The sequence below is a fragment of the Lissotriton vulgaris genome, chromosome 10 (assembly GCF_964263255.1).
Source record: "Lissotriton vulgaris chromosome 10, aLisVul1.2, whole genome shotgun sequence".
NCBI lineage: Eukaryota > Metazoa > Chordata > Amphibia > Caudata > Salamandridae > Lissotriton > Lissotriton vulgaris.
In genome coordinates this window covers 17571064-17583926 of record NC_141698.1, presented here as the reverse complement: position 1 = coordinate 17583926, position 12863 = coordinate 17571064, and the positions used below count along the sequence as shown (strand labels likewise).

The following is a 12863-nucleotide window of genomic DNA, read 5'->3' as shown; positions in this document are numbered from 1 at the left end:
GTGATTGGCAGGGCCCTTTGTTAAGCTCTTGGTTTCTGTAAGAGAAGTGTTTGTTTGTGTGGACGTGGCATGGGCAGTCAGCAGCTCCAAGGTTTGCCACGCAAGTGGGAGGTCTCTGTCGACTGCTGCTGGGCGAGAGGGGCCACTTTCAGGATTCCTTCTTGCCCCATACAGGACACTGGGTGGGTGATTGCTTGGACTGAAACTACCAGTGCCTGGGTTGCCTGCTGAGGTGGGGTATGTTGGTGACTCCACATTCTTGCACTGCTATTGAATCGCTTTGTTGTTGAAAGTGTAAACTGCACAAGTTCAAAATTAGAAATTACAACAGGCAAACAAAAATGTGCTGTTACACACCAGTTTTTTTTTGACATGGTTGCTTCTGATATTCCTTGAAATAATCTATAGTCTATAGTGCAGAGTAGTTGTGTGCTTTTGATTAAAAAGAGCATGCAGATTTCTTTTTAAGTTTTCTGTGATGGGACAGCCAGTGTTAGCCCCTACCTGGGATAAGCCCTGCAGATGCACTGTTGCATAATAAACAAACCCACTTAACATAACTTAGAATAAACATATTTTAAGCATCCTTGTGTGTTTGCATGTCTGCATATTTATATTTACTGTCGGATAAATAACATTGATAAGGGCTCTTCCTTTACTGCTCAAGGAGGGCAGGGGAAGCTCTTCCTGGGCCTGCTGGATTCAACCACTCCTTTTTAATCTTAAAAGAGCCAGAGCGGAGACCCCGCCTGGGAGCTGTAGGGTGCAGACCTCACTACCAAGTCATTGTGTTAGTCGCTTGGGGGCATCACTCCCAGAAACTGACAGCTCATGGTAGAGGGGGGAGTCCGCCCCCAACTCTAGAAGAACCAAAGCTTCCCAGCGATAACCCAAACCGGATCATTGGTCCTATCTTCTAGAGGTCAGAATGTCAAAATATGCACTGTACAGAAAGTACTGGTTGAAATGAAAAAAGAAATAAAAACAAATGCACAAATGTCTGAAAATAATATGTAGGTTATTTGTGGTTCTTGAGAATATGACATACGGTTGTTGTGCAGCCAGACCTAAAACACAGGGTGGCCATTGCATCAGGACACCTACCTTTGACTCAGTCGATCTCACCATTGCATCAGGACACCTACCTTTGACTCTTTGTTGTTCTCTCCGCAGTGGGTTTTTCACCTGCCTCAGCAGAGACGGCGCCGTATATGATGACCTGAAGTACGTCTGGCTCCAAGGAAGGCAGGTGAATGCCCCCCCTTTGTCTTAATGCCCCACAGTCCCTACGGTGATGCTATTCACTGACACAGAGCTCTCCTCAAGCGGTACCACTTACCTGCGGCCTGCCTGCGGTGGCAACGCAGCCAATGGTGCAACTCCTGGGCATCTGTTGCGCTGTACTTGGGATCTCCTGGAATATTGTGTCTGCCCTTTATCACCCTGCTTAAGATATTCTTTTGCCTCCTTTCTCCTGGACAGGTCTGGATGTATTGCCGCTTGTACCGTAAGGTCGCCAGGTACCACCGGTCTGACCTTCTCCAGGCAGCCCTCTCTGGTGAGGTGTCGCTCTTTCTCCCTTCCTCACTCTTTCTCCATCGCCTTCATCTTTAGTCTCTCTTCCTCTCTAATCACCTCTCTCCTTCATTCTATTCTTCTCTTTATTTTCCTCTTTCTTTCCCTTTCTAGTACTCTATTCCGCTTTCTCTTTTGTTCTTTCCTGTATTTATTCTTCCCCTCTCTAGTCCATTTGTCTTTTCTCCCCAATCCTCCACCTCTCCTTGCTCCACCCTCTCTCTTGCTTCTCTTCCACAGTCCATACATGGATTGGAGTGATGGAGAACCAGGGGCATTGGCAGCCACCCTGGCTTGCTCTCTGCTATCCCTGGCACTCCCCTTACCACCCATGGTCTCCGGGATCTTGAAGGTGGCAGCAGCAGTGTTAGAAAAGAAACAGGACTGAAGAGCTTCCTTTACTTACTGGAGATTATACATCTTGCCCTCTTTCCAGACCCTCATTAGCAAAGAGGCCATTGTAAGTCTAAAGGTGGGAGGTACAAGGGTTCAATCCTGTGATGTCATCAGGTGGCCAAAGAGGTGCATGATGTCACTTCCCCAGTTGTGTCAGTTAGCATGAAGGCCACCGTTCAGTCCACAGCCCACCCGCCTTTAGTCCCTGTTTCTCTGGCTGAAGTGGCACAGGCCTTTCCTCCATGTGTGGGGGTGCTGTTTAATCACGCATGTCTTGCATGTGTATTCTCTTTTCCTGGTCTCTCCACAGCGGGTGAGTTCTTGCTCCGTCACGCCCGGGTTTCAGCAGGCTCAATGAAGTGCGCCTTCGTTCTCACTCGCGAAGGGAAGGCTGTGAAAGTCCAACGAACAATATTTAGTGAATGCTTTTACACAATGGCAATGGACGAGCTTTGGAGGGTCACCGGAGAAGAGAAATATAAGGTGTGTATCCCTCTACCCAAAATCCAGAGAGCCAGCCCTTAGAGACCAGTGATGTAACTCCCAGATCCAGGCTTTAAACAGCTGTCCTGCAGGCTAGACAAGTTCCACAGGTGGGAAGTGAGAATGGGTAGAGTTTGGGGGTTGAAAAGAACAAGAAGACTGCAGACTGGGGAGAGGAATGCAAGGCCATTTTGTAGAATCTTGTCGACGCGGGTGAGTAGCGTGTGGACACTCTGTGATGTCATGGCTCGCGCTGTAACACGCAGGGGACGGTTGGCACTGTGGTAGAGCAGATGTGTCGTCCCTACACATTTCTTTTGCTTGTTTCTCCCCAAAGCCTTTAAAAGCACCCAGAAGCTGGCCCTACCTTAAAGATTTCGCTTGTTTTGGCAGAAAGAAGCCGTAGCAATCATGGACCAAATCGTTCACTGGGTGCGAGTGGATCCCACTGGGCTGGGTCGGCCGCCCATGCCTGGCGCTGCCCCCTCCAGCAGCATGGCGGTGCCCATGATGCTGCTCAACCTGGTGGATCAGCTGGAGGAGGGGGACCAGGAAATGGTGGAGAAGTATTCGGCGCTGGGGGACTGGTGCGCGGAGCAGATCCTACTGCATGTCCAGGTAGGCGAGAAACCGCCATTGTGTCCTTGTTTAAGAGTAGACTTGAGTAGGAAGAAGGAGACTAAGTCCAGCCCCAGTAGTGGGAGGGGGGAGAGCAAATACTACTCCAGGCACTGTACAAAGACAGTGTACCTCCTTCAAACAACTCATTTTGTATATTCTGATTTTTGTTTTTTTACCGTCCACTAGCGGGATGGACAGGCGGTCCTCGAGAATGTTTCTGACGATGGCAAAGAGCTCCCGGGATGCTCAGGACGGGTTCAGAATCCAGGTACTGGAAACCAGCAATATACAAAAATTTTATGTATCCCTCCGATGGGTGTGTGCGGTGAATCTCCTCTGTATCCCTCAGTGGTAAATTGATGATATGCTGACACCTACTGCCTCCATTAGTTATGGTGTTTCTCTTTCTCCTGAAGGTCATGCCATCGAGGCTGGCTGGTTTCTCCTTCGCCATGCCATGAAGCGACAAGACCAAGTTTTGAAGACCAAGGCCATCGAGAAGTTCATGCTGCTGCCTTTCCAGACAGGCTGAGATATGGATCACGGTGGCCTTCTCTCTTTCCAAGATGTTGACGGTCATTGTCCCACTCAAGTAGGTCTAAAATCTGGGCCACCACTATTTTAGTCTCAGATGGAAAATTCTTAGAAAAAGTGGTTTGGTTATCCCATTGGTTAGTAAGATGTACCTAAAAACTCAGTTGTGTCACTTTTTCAGCCCCAATCCACCAAGTGCTAAAAATGGGACCCTTAGCCTCTGGCTTCTCGCCGGCTATGATAAAATAGATTCAGGTCCCATCTAATTTTCTAAATCTCAATAATGCCTTTTCCTTTCCATTGCCCCTTATACTCTAACATAATGCACTCACAGGAACAAACATTTTCCATTTGTTGATACTTTTACTCTATTATAAGAGACTACAATTTTTTATTTTTCCAAATTCTTATTCAGTCTTTGCTTTTTTTCAGCACTACAATATCTTTCTTTGACAGCGATGTGATTAGGATAATATTTTTGTGTCTTATTTTTTTTTTTAGTGTTGTGTTTTATGCCTTTCATCCAAAACGGCAGCTACAGGAACAAGGAAGGACATCAGGAAGCCTGGTCTTTTAATGGGTTGTGTTCACTGCTGTGCTGTGACATGAATACATGCCTGGTGTTAACACGTGGCGGCCTAGTGGCAGACAGTAGTTATTTGCTTGTTCTTTCTCCAGAAAGGAAGAGGTCTTTAGGTACTAACCTTCTATGAGGTGAGTTGGACAGCTTTGAGTAGACCAGTCCCAGGTACTGGGCGGAATAATCCCAGAGGGGCCAATCCAAGCAGGTTACAGTTTAGCAGCACTGCCCAGGTCTATAACTTGGCAAATCAACAGGGAAAAGAAGGCATTCCATTCTTCAGTACTGGTCTTTATATTATAGGCTTCCATGCACATTAGTGTAGAGTGTTTTGCTCAATGGCTCAGTGCTACCATCAGCTTGTTGTGGTTGGAAAATGGCACCCTGTGTACAGGAATACCCAGGGCTGGGCTCCCTCTGATGAGGCTGCACTCTCCCAGATATGGAAGATTCCCATAGCATTACAAAGGTGTATTACTAGGATTTCATGGTGTAGCAATGGCTGCTGTATAGCACATGCATACATGTTCGCCCATCTTGTGTTGGGCTTGGGTGTTGCAAGTTGTTTTTCTTTGAAAAAGGAGTTTTGATGTCAAGGTAACACGTGATACCTCCCTCCGAAACCCACAACTCACCAGGACACAAACTTCACCGCCAACTGTTTTTTTCTGCCAGTGGGTTTGGACGTCACAGGTTTCCACTGCTCTGCAAAAATAATATTCTCGACATCGGAGAACTGGAGCGCCAATATACCAAGGATATCAATCAATTATCGGAGCAGACTGAGCATCGACCAAAGGCCTCAAACATTTATTGATACTTCAACTTTGCATCACGAGATGAGCCGGTGGCTAGGCCGTATAAGAACGGGGAGGGACTGGGCAACAAACTATTTTAATATTGCCCATTGTGCAACTGCTAATTTCTGTCGTCTGACCAGAATCGGATCAGTCACCTCGTTCTACCAAGGGACCACAACAGAAGTGCCTGTGTGGCCTTTAATGCCTTCAGATCTAAGATACATTGGGCACTGATGGGCAGACACTGGACGCATCACTCTAAGATGCAATGCCAGGACTGACTCTGAGTCTCCCTGTAGCAGCCAAGGACTTAGAAGGACTTGAATCAGCCCCTCCACCCCCAAAGCAACATTCAATGCAGGAAGCTTAATGTCATCGAAGCTCCAGCCATGAAGCCAGAAGGACACCGAGCTTCAGCCAATGTAAACAGCAAAACACCAGACAACCTCAACTCCAAACACCAAGGAGAGCGTAAGAAATGGATTGTGGTTGATGGCAGTGAAACCATACTCAAGCAGAAACCACAATCCTTGTCAGGGTGAAGTCACAAGCAAACCCTCAATCAACCAGTGCTCAACCCTCTGATTTCTTGGTACAGAGCATTCGGGCTTAACTAGGAGGCAATGAGTAAAGTATTTATGCAGCCCTTTCAACAGTAATACAATGAAAACACACTGCAAAAATGATCCAAACAAAGGATTAAAAAAGAAATCCTGTCAGTAGAACCAGAGTCATGCAGTTTTAAAGATTTAGATGAAAACAGTGCCAAAAAGCACAAAATGAACATCAGTATAGATGCCGCCCTCGTAGGCTGGGGAACTCACATAAGCAAGCTTGTGATCTAAGGCTGGTGGTTCTCTCCAGTGTCTTTTGCACATCACTGCACTGAAGCTAATGGCAGTGCAGTTAACCTTTCAAAAGCAAATTCTTAACAAGGTACTACTTATTAAGACAGACATGATGACCATGTAGTACCTTCAGAAACAAGAAGCCATACACTCACCCCAATTCTCGAATCTTGCACAAACAATTTGGCTTCGGCCCATTCGTCATCAAGTATGCGTGTTGGCAGAACATCTAGGGGTGGACAACAACTTTGTGGCACACCACAAATGATGTGTTCCACCACACGCAAGAATCCAAGTTGCTGAAGCTTCACACCCAGGTACCCTCACCCACAGTCCCCGAGAAAACCCCTATAGATCACTAGGTCAGGGATCTTTACGTACGCATTTCCCTCACTGACTGAGCAGATGATCAGAAACATACAGCAAGCCTCAATGGCATTGGTCGACATAGCTCCCACCTGGCTCGACACTCATGGTTCATGCTACTTCTAGAGATGTCCATCCGCCTTCGCAATGAGTTACAATTGTACCCAGACCTGTCCACACAACACTAGGGACAGTTGGCGCACCCCAGCCTCAAGATGCTTAATCTTGCGATCTGCCACAGGAAGTCCTGGAATTTAGGTATTAGCAACTTCCTGAAGAATGCACGCAGATTCTGAAAGAGACTAGAAAACCAACCAGATGAGCATGCTATACTGCTAGGAGGAAGACGTTTGTTCATTACTGTAATAAGCGACACAAGCAGTGACAGTGCAAACCATAATTTGTTACTTTATTGATGTATCTATAAACGTCTGTTCTTTAGTGCATGTGCGCCTACCTACATTACCACTAATCTTCTCTTGGGGCATGAATACGGTCCTTACACAAATCCAGGGGCCTCCCTTTGAGCCCCTCCACTTGAGACCGCTGCAGGTTCTCGCATGGAGGTGGTTTTCCTTATAGTCGTCACTTCCCTCCGCAGAGTGAGTGAACTCCAGGCTTTGTGGGTTAAAGAACTTTTTTTATTCAATTCCACAAAGACAAAGTTGTCCTTAGAACACACCATTGTGCGTCAACCTCCACTTTCCGAAAGGGGTTTCCATACTTTAGAAGTCAGGAGAGCCATTATGTACTATGTGGTTCGTACCACGCCCATCAATAAAACAAAGCAGCTGCTAGTCGTGTTTGCCAAGCTGCAGGTTGAACCAGTATTTTAAAGTTTGACTTGTCAGGTGGATTGAAAAATGTATGCACATTGTCATGCTACAGCCAAATGCACATTACAGTATGCACACTGAGCACGTTCCCTCGTAAGGCAGGTGCAAGAATGCTCTCTCTAGGCAATATCCCATTATCGGAGATATGTAAGGCCTTTACCTAGTCTTCTATGTACACGTTCACTAAACACTACTGTGTGGATATATTCATGTGTAACAGGAGGCACACAGTAAGGGTTTTGGTACTGCTACAAGTTCATACAGAGCACATGGGATCTACTGCAGCTCTCGCTGCAAACGGGACATTTTATGTGAAATTATTGGTTTGCAGCTTGTAGTGCTGTAGATTCACATGCGCTCGACCCACCTCACCGGATGCTAGCTCGAGCTAGCATGTGTGGTACTTGTACTAGGGTTTATTCTATTGTCCACTACCTGTTTGTTATCCAGCTCCAGACATTATAATGCTTTGCATGTTCACGCTAACACTTTCCCAAAGGGAAAGAAGATAATCTGAGGTGGAGTCTGTGTCCTGGTGCATTGTGGGTTTCAGGGGAGGCATCATAAGTTACCACGCTACCGAAACTCCTGCAAGGAAAAACAATGTGCATCATCTGAGCCCAACACTAGATGGCAGGAGTGTGCACATCATGTGAATCTACAGCACTACACAGGCAAGTAATGTTTTCTGTGCTAAATATCTTTTGACCAAAATACCAGGGACTACATATTGTGAGGACAAGAATATCTGGAGTCAGATTATTGTCTGCAGTAATATTGTCATATAAGTTTAAGCTTAGGAAAGGGTTGGAGCTAGGCTTAAATTTGGGGCTAGAATTAAGTATATATCAGAAAAATATACGACATACTATTAGCATAGACAATATGTTGATAAAATACATGGAACATGCCAAAAACGAAAACGTTTCTTAACTACATTTTGGTTTTGATATGTATGCAGTGCCATATTTTTGTGGTCTATAAAGTTTTTTATTGGATGTAGTAATAAATTAAAATATGATACGGGTGCAACTTATCGGCGCTCTCCCATATTCTAAGAAGTTAATGTAAAGCACAATTATCATTACTTGTTAAAGTAGGGAAATGGCAAGTTGGCCACAAGAAAATCGTCTCTGCATTGGCGACATCTTTTAATGAACTCAAGTACCATACAGATACAGCAAATATGTGAGCTTTTGGGTTCACAAAGCAGGAGAAAGGAGCCCTCTCTGGGCTCAGATTGTGTATTTGTCGCATCATTTCAAGATGCCACAGCCACATATCTGCAAGCTTCCATCCTCCTCCAGTTCACAGCTCCCAAACCAATCAATCAATCAATCAATCATATAATTTGTAAAGCGCACTACTCACCCGTGAAGGTCTCAAGGCGCTGGGGTGGGGAATGCTGCTACGGCTCGAAAAGCCAGGTCTTGAGGAGTTTTCTGAAGGTCAGCAGGTCTTGGGTCTGCCGTAGGTAGATGGGGAGGGTGTTCCAGGTCTTGGCGGCGAGGTGGGAGAACGATATGCCACCTGAGGTCGCTTTTCGGAAGCGGGGGACTGTAGCGAGGGTGAGGTCGGTGGAGCGGAGCTGGTGGGTGGGGTGTAGAAGCTGAGTCGTCTGTTGAGGTACGTTGGTCCGGTGTTGTGGAGTGCCTTGTGGCGTGGGTGAGGAGCTTGAAGGTTATCCTCTTGTTGACCGGGAGCCAGTGCAGGTCTTTCAGGTGGGGTGTGATGTGGCTGCGGTGAGGGATGTTGAGGATCAGGCGCGCAGAGTCGTTCTGGATGCGTTGGAGCCGTCTCAGGAGTTTGGCAGAGGCTCCTGCGTAGAGGGCGTTTCCATAGTCCAACCTGCTGCTGACAAGGACCTGGGTGACTGTTCATCTCGTTTCCTTGGGGATCCACTTGTAGATCCTACGGCGCATGCAGAGGGTGTTGAATCAGGAGGAGGAGACCGCCTTGACGTGTTTAGTCATGGAGAGGGTGGAGTTGAGGATGACTTCTAGGTTGCGTGCGTGGTCGGTGGATGTTGGAGTCCCAGTGCGGTCGGCCACCAGAAGTCGTCCCAGGCCGAAGGGTTGGATCTGAGGATGAGGACCTCCGTCTTGTCCGAGTTCAGCTTCAATCGGCTGTTCCCCTACGTGCCCTATTCTTTTTTTAGTGTTGCTGCCTATTTGGCCCTCTTTACTGGAATAATCTTAGAGCTCATGGCTACACCCACCCTACCTGTCTTCAAGAATGCTCTAAAGAAACATGTCACAAATTAAGAGTCCCTCCTGCATGGTCTACAGGGCACGTCTCCGCAGCTCACCGGTTCAATGACAGCGGATGGTAACTGAAATATAAATATGTACATAAATGCTAATATGTATTTTGGGAGATTATGAAAGATCGTGTACATAAAGTAGAGAATTACAAATTTACGTGACATGTTTACAATTGCATTACATTTTCACTTATTAACTATTTTAGGTCACAGGTAAATCAATGGGATTTTCCCAGAGTCCACATTTTTCAGTCAAGTGCTGAAGCCAGGATTAGCACCCCGACACCAGGTCCTGAAATCCGCCTTCGAGCCAATAGACCACATCTTATGTAAAACCCTTCTATAAACATTAAATACTCAAGTAAACAAACATAACACATGTGATGGGTGAAAGGCTTGAATTAATCTGAGCCATAGGTATTTACTTGTCTGCACACCATGCCGCCTCAGTTTAAACCCAGCTATATGCAAATCAGTTTTGACCCTGCTCCAATAAGAACAGTCCAGCCCGAACTGCCAAGCCTTCCATGAACCAGAAAATAAGCAACACAGGTTTCCGCAGGTTTTATCCTAGTTATAGGCTCATCAGCCAGGTACAGCTTGGTTCCAGTGATACAGTGTGCATGAGACCCACGTCTGGACATACCCGTCCCACTTAGGGCGACACAATAAGTATATAAAACAGTGATGGATGGAATGCTTGAATTAATATCAGTTGTACACAAAGTGGGAGACCCAATATACCCTTGAGGGCTTGGGCTATATATGTGGTAAAGTAAGGTTTGCCTTCAAGGGATTTTTTTTACCAAAAATAGAAAAATTATAAAGAACAAATCTTAGGCCCTAGTGTTTTTGGCCCAGGCTAAACAATAGACAATCACTAAAGAAATTTTCAATGACTTTTTGATTTAAATGAAGCACTAAGCATTGCAACAGAAAAATATTTGACAAATATTTAACAAACGTAAAGAGCACAGAAACCAGTGTATATAAAAATATTTTTCTTTATATTTGTATCTTGAAGAGGGTACTAAGGTGTGTATATATACAATGTAACAAGAAGGGAAACAATATCCAATAATGACACCTTCACTCCAGGCCCATAGGAATGAATGGCAATTACCGAATCGGTATTTACCAATTCGGTAATTACCGAAACTTACTTATTCGGTAATTTTTTCGGTAAAAATACCTACATCTCATTTGCCTGTTCTTAAATACCGAATCGGTATGATTCGGTATTTAAGAATCGGTAATCTGGGATTACCTACATCGGGCCCTTAGTGCGGTATTCTACCGTGTGACTGTCCTGTCCTGCTCCAAGTGAGGTATTCTACTGTGCGACTGGCCTGTTATGCTCTTAGTGCGGTATTCTACCGTGTGACTGGCATGTCATGCTCCCAGTGCGGCATTCTACTGCGTGACTGGCCTGTCATTGCTCCCAGTGCGGTATTCTACAGTGCGTCTGGCCTGTCTTCCTCCTACTGCTGTGTGGCTGGCATCAGCCCTCTGTTGGCCACTTCCAGTGTTGGTGCACCGTTTACGCTGCAGAAGTCTGACAGGTGGTTTGAGACACATCCTCTAAGATATATTTGAAATATGCTGTGTTTAAAATGCACTCTCAGTCAGGCTGGGCCAGTAACATTGCTGAGAGGTTGACCGGTTGTGGCAAACGCACGTGTGTTCATAGGGCAAGGAGCAAACGGCAGCATCACGTGCAAGAGGATGTCTTAGTGATTCCCCCATATATTGGCTTGGGGGGACCAATCACAATGCTGCATTGCAGCTTTTTCATTGGTTTAGGGAGCCTAGGGGCTTCATGCGATGACGAGGAAAGGCTGAAGCTGGCGGCGCGACCAGCAGGTAAGTTTTCTTTACTTTTTCATCATTTTTTAATTTTCTAACACCCCTCACTTTCCCCTGCCCCACTGCCACTGTTCCCTACCAGCCGCTACTGTTGTGAAGATTCCTAGAGTGTGCTAACAAGCATGTTTGCATCACAAGGCCACTACTCAGCCCTGTTCGTATGTCAAATGCACGCGGCAGCTTGGCTAACAGTCACCCTCCAATCAATAACCATGACACCTGCAGGATCCGCCCCCAGTCGTGAGCCGAATGGTGGAATGTAATGGGGAGTGGCTAAGGTCTCATCATGGCCATGGTAATTCAGTCTATCTAGGGAGTCCTCAGTATGTGATCAAGAGCCTGCAGCTAGTTCAGAATGCTGCAGCGCGCACTTTGTTGAAGAGTCGAAAACACCATTCGTCTCCTTTACTCTTGTAGCCCTTCATTGGTTACCGGTATGCAAAATATTTAAATTCCAGTCCCTCTGCCTGGTCATAAAATGATGTACAACTAAAGTCCTCCCCTAATCCAGAAGCTGTAAACTCCTTACACCCCCAACAGACCTCTGCGCTCGGAGGTTCAGACTCTTTTTGAAGTTCCTACAGTCAAGAAAGCCAGAAGTGGGGGACGCTCTTTTGCCTTTTTGATATCTAAACTCTGGAACACCCTACCTCTTTCTCTCAGACTGACCAAGGGAGAAATTAGATTTAGGAAGCTTCTTAAAAAACACCTCTTCTGAAGAGTTCCTACTGAGTAAGGTAGGATGGACATGATTTCAGCGCTTGGAAACCCATCGGGTAGCCATGCGCATTATAAATGTCTATATAGTATACTGTAGTGTTCCACCCCCAAACACCCCATGAAGATACACATCTGCTTGGCCTATGTTCAAAGATAACCCTCCCCCGAAGGTTTCATGATTAACCATATTGAGTCCATGAAGAGTTAAAAAGCCCTTACGCTCAATTTAATGCTAACGTATTGAAATATTTTATTAGGTTAAGTCATTTTTGAAACGTACAAAATTATATTGTTTAATATGTACAACGAATAATTAACCTAAAAATGTAATGTGTGATGACTAAGTTTTAACATTTTAGTTGTAAAATAGTCCTTCATGCATTAAAATGAAAGCACGCCAGAGGTCGCGAAATAATACGCCAACAAGCCACTAGCATGCAGTGAGAGAGTAATACTCTGGGTGAAACAAAAGCCCTCTCCCTGTTTAAGCATTAGTAAGAATACATATCGCAAACAGCTCTAGTCAAGCCAGACCTTGCAAGCAAACGCTATCCTTATGCTAACCCCAACTTTAACTAGAATCTAAGGTGAAAATTGAATTATAATATTAAAAAAAAAAAACTTTAGATGTAGGAAAGGAGTTGTCAAGGTAAGTATTGTGAGGTAATTGTATGTTCCAGTTCAAATATAAAATGAGCATTTAACACTGTAGACCTCATCCTCGCTTCGATAGCTTCATAAAAAGAACACTGGTGGCAACGAAGAGCGGCCGCCCTCTAATCTCACACTGTGTCATTGTATTTGCCCCATGAGTGTATCTTAAAAAGGTTTATGAGCTCTCTTCTCCTTTGCCTGTGGCCATCCCATGTACCACATTGATGAGGTCATGGTGGCACATGTGGAGTTCAGATCTGCACTCCACTGCTCCCTCTGCCAGTCTGCCAGAGGGTCTTTCCAGTGTCTTTCGTATTGTAA

At 45.6% G+C, this 12863-nt stretch overlaps 1 protein-coding gene across 1 annotated transcript in view; it reads left to right on the top strand.

Annotated features, from left to right (window-relative positions):
- RENBP (renin binding protein) overlaps nucleotides 1-12863 on the top strand; it is a 38919-nt gene that overhangs the window by 15657 nt on the left and 10399 nt on the right. Inside the window, exons 3-8 of the mRNA XM_086940246.1 lie at nucleotides 1174-1249; nucleotides 1483-1558; nucleotides 2282-2454; nucleotides 2848-3072; nucleotides 3262-3343; nucleotides 3492-3667. Coding sequence (XP_086796372.1) covers nucleotides 1174-1249; nucleotides 1483-1558; nucleotides 2282-2454; nucleotides 2848-3072; nucleotides 3262-3343; nucleotides 3492-3607 — 748 coding nt within the window. The 3' untranslated portion in view covers nucleotides 3608-3667. The remainder of the gene's footprint in view (nucleotides 1-1173; nucleotides 1250-1482; nucleotides 1559-2281; nucleotides 2455-2847; nucleotides 3073-3261; nucleotides 3344-3491; nucleotides 3668-12863) is intronic.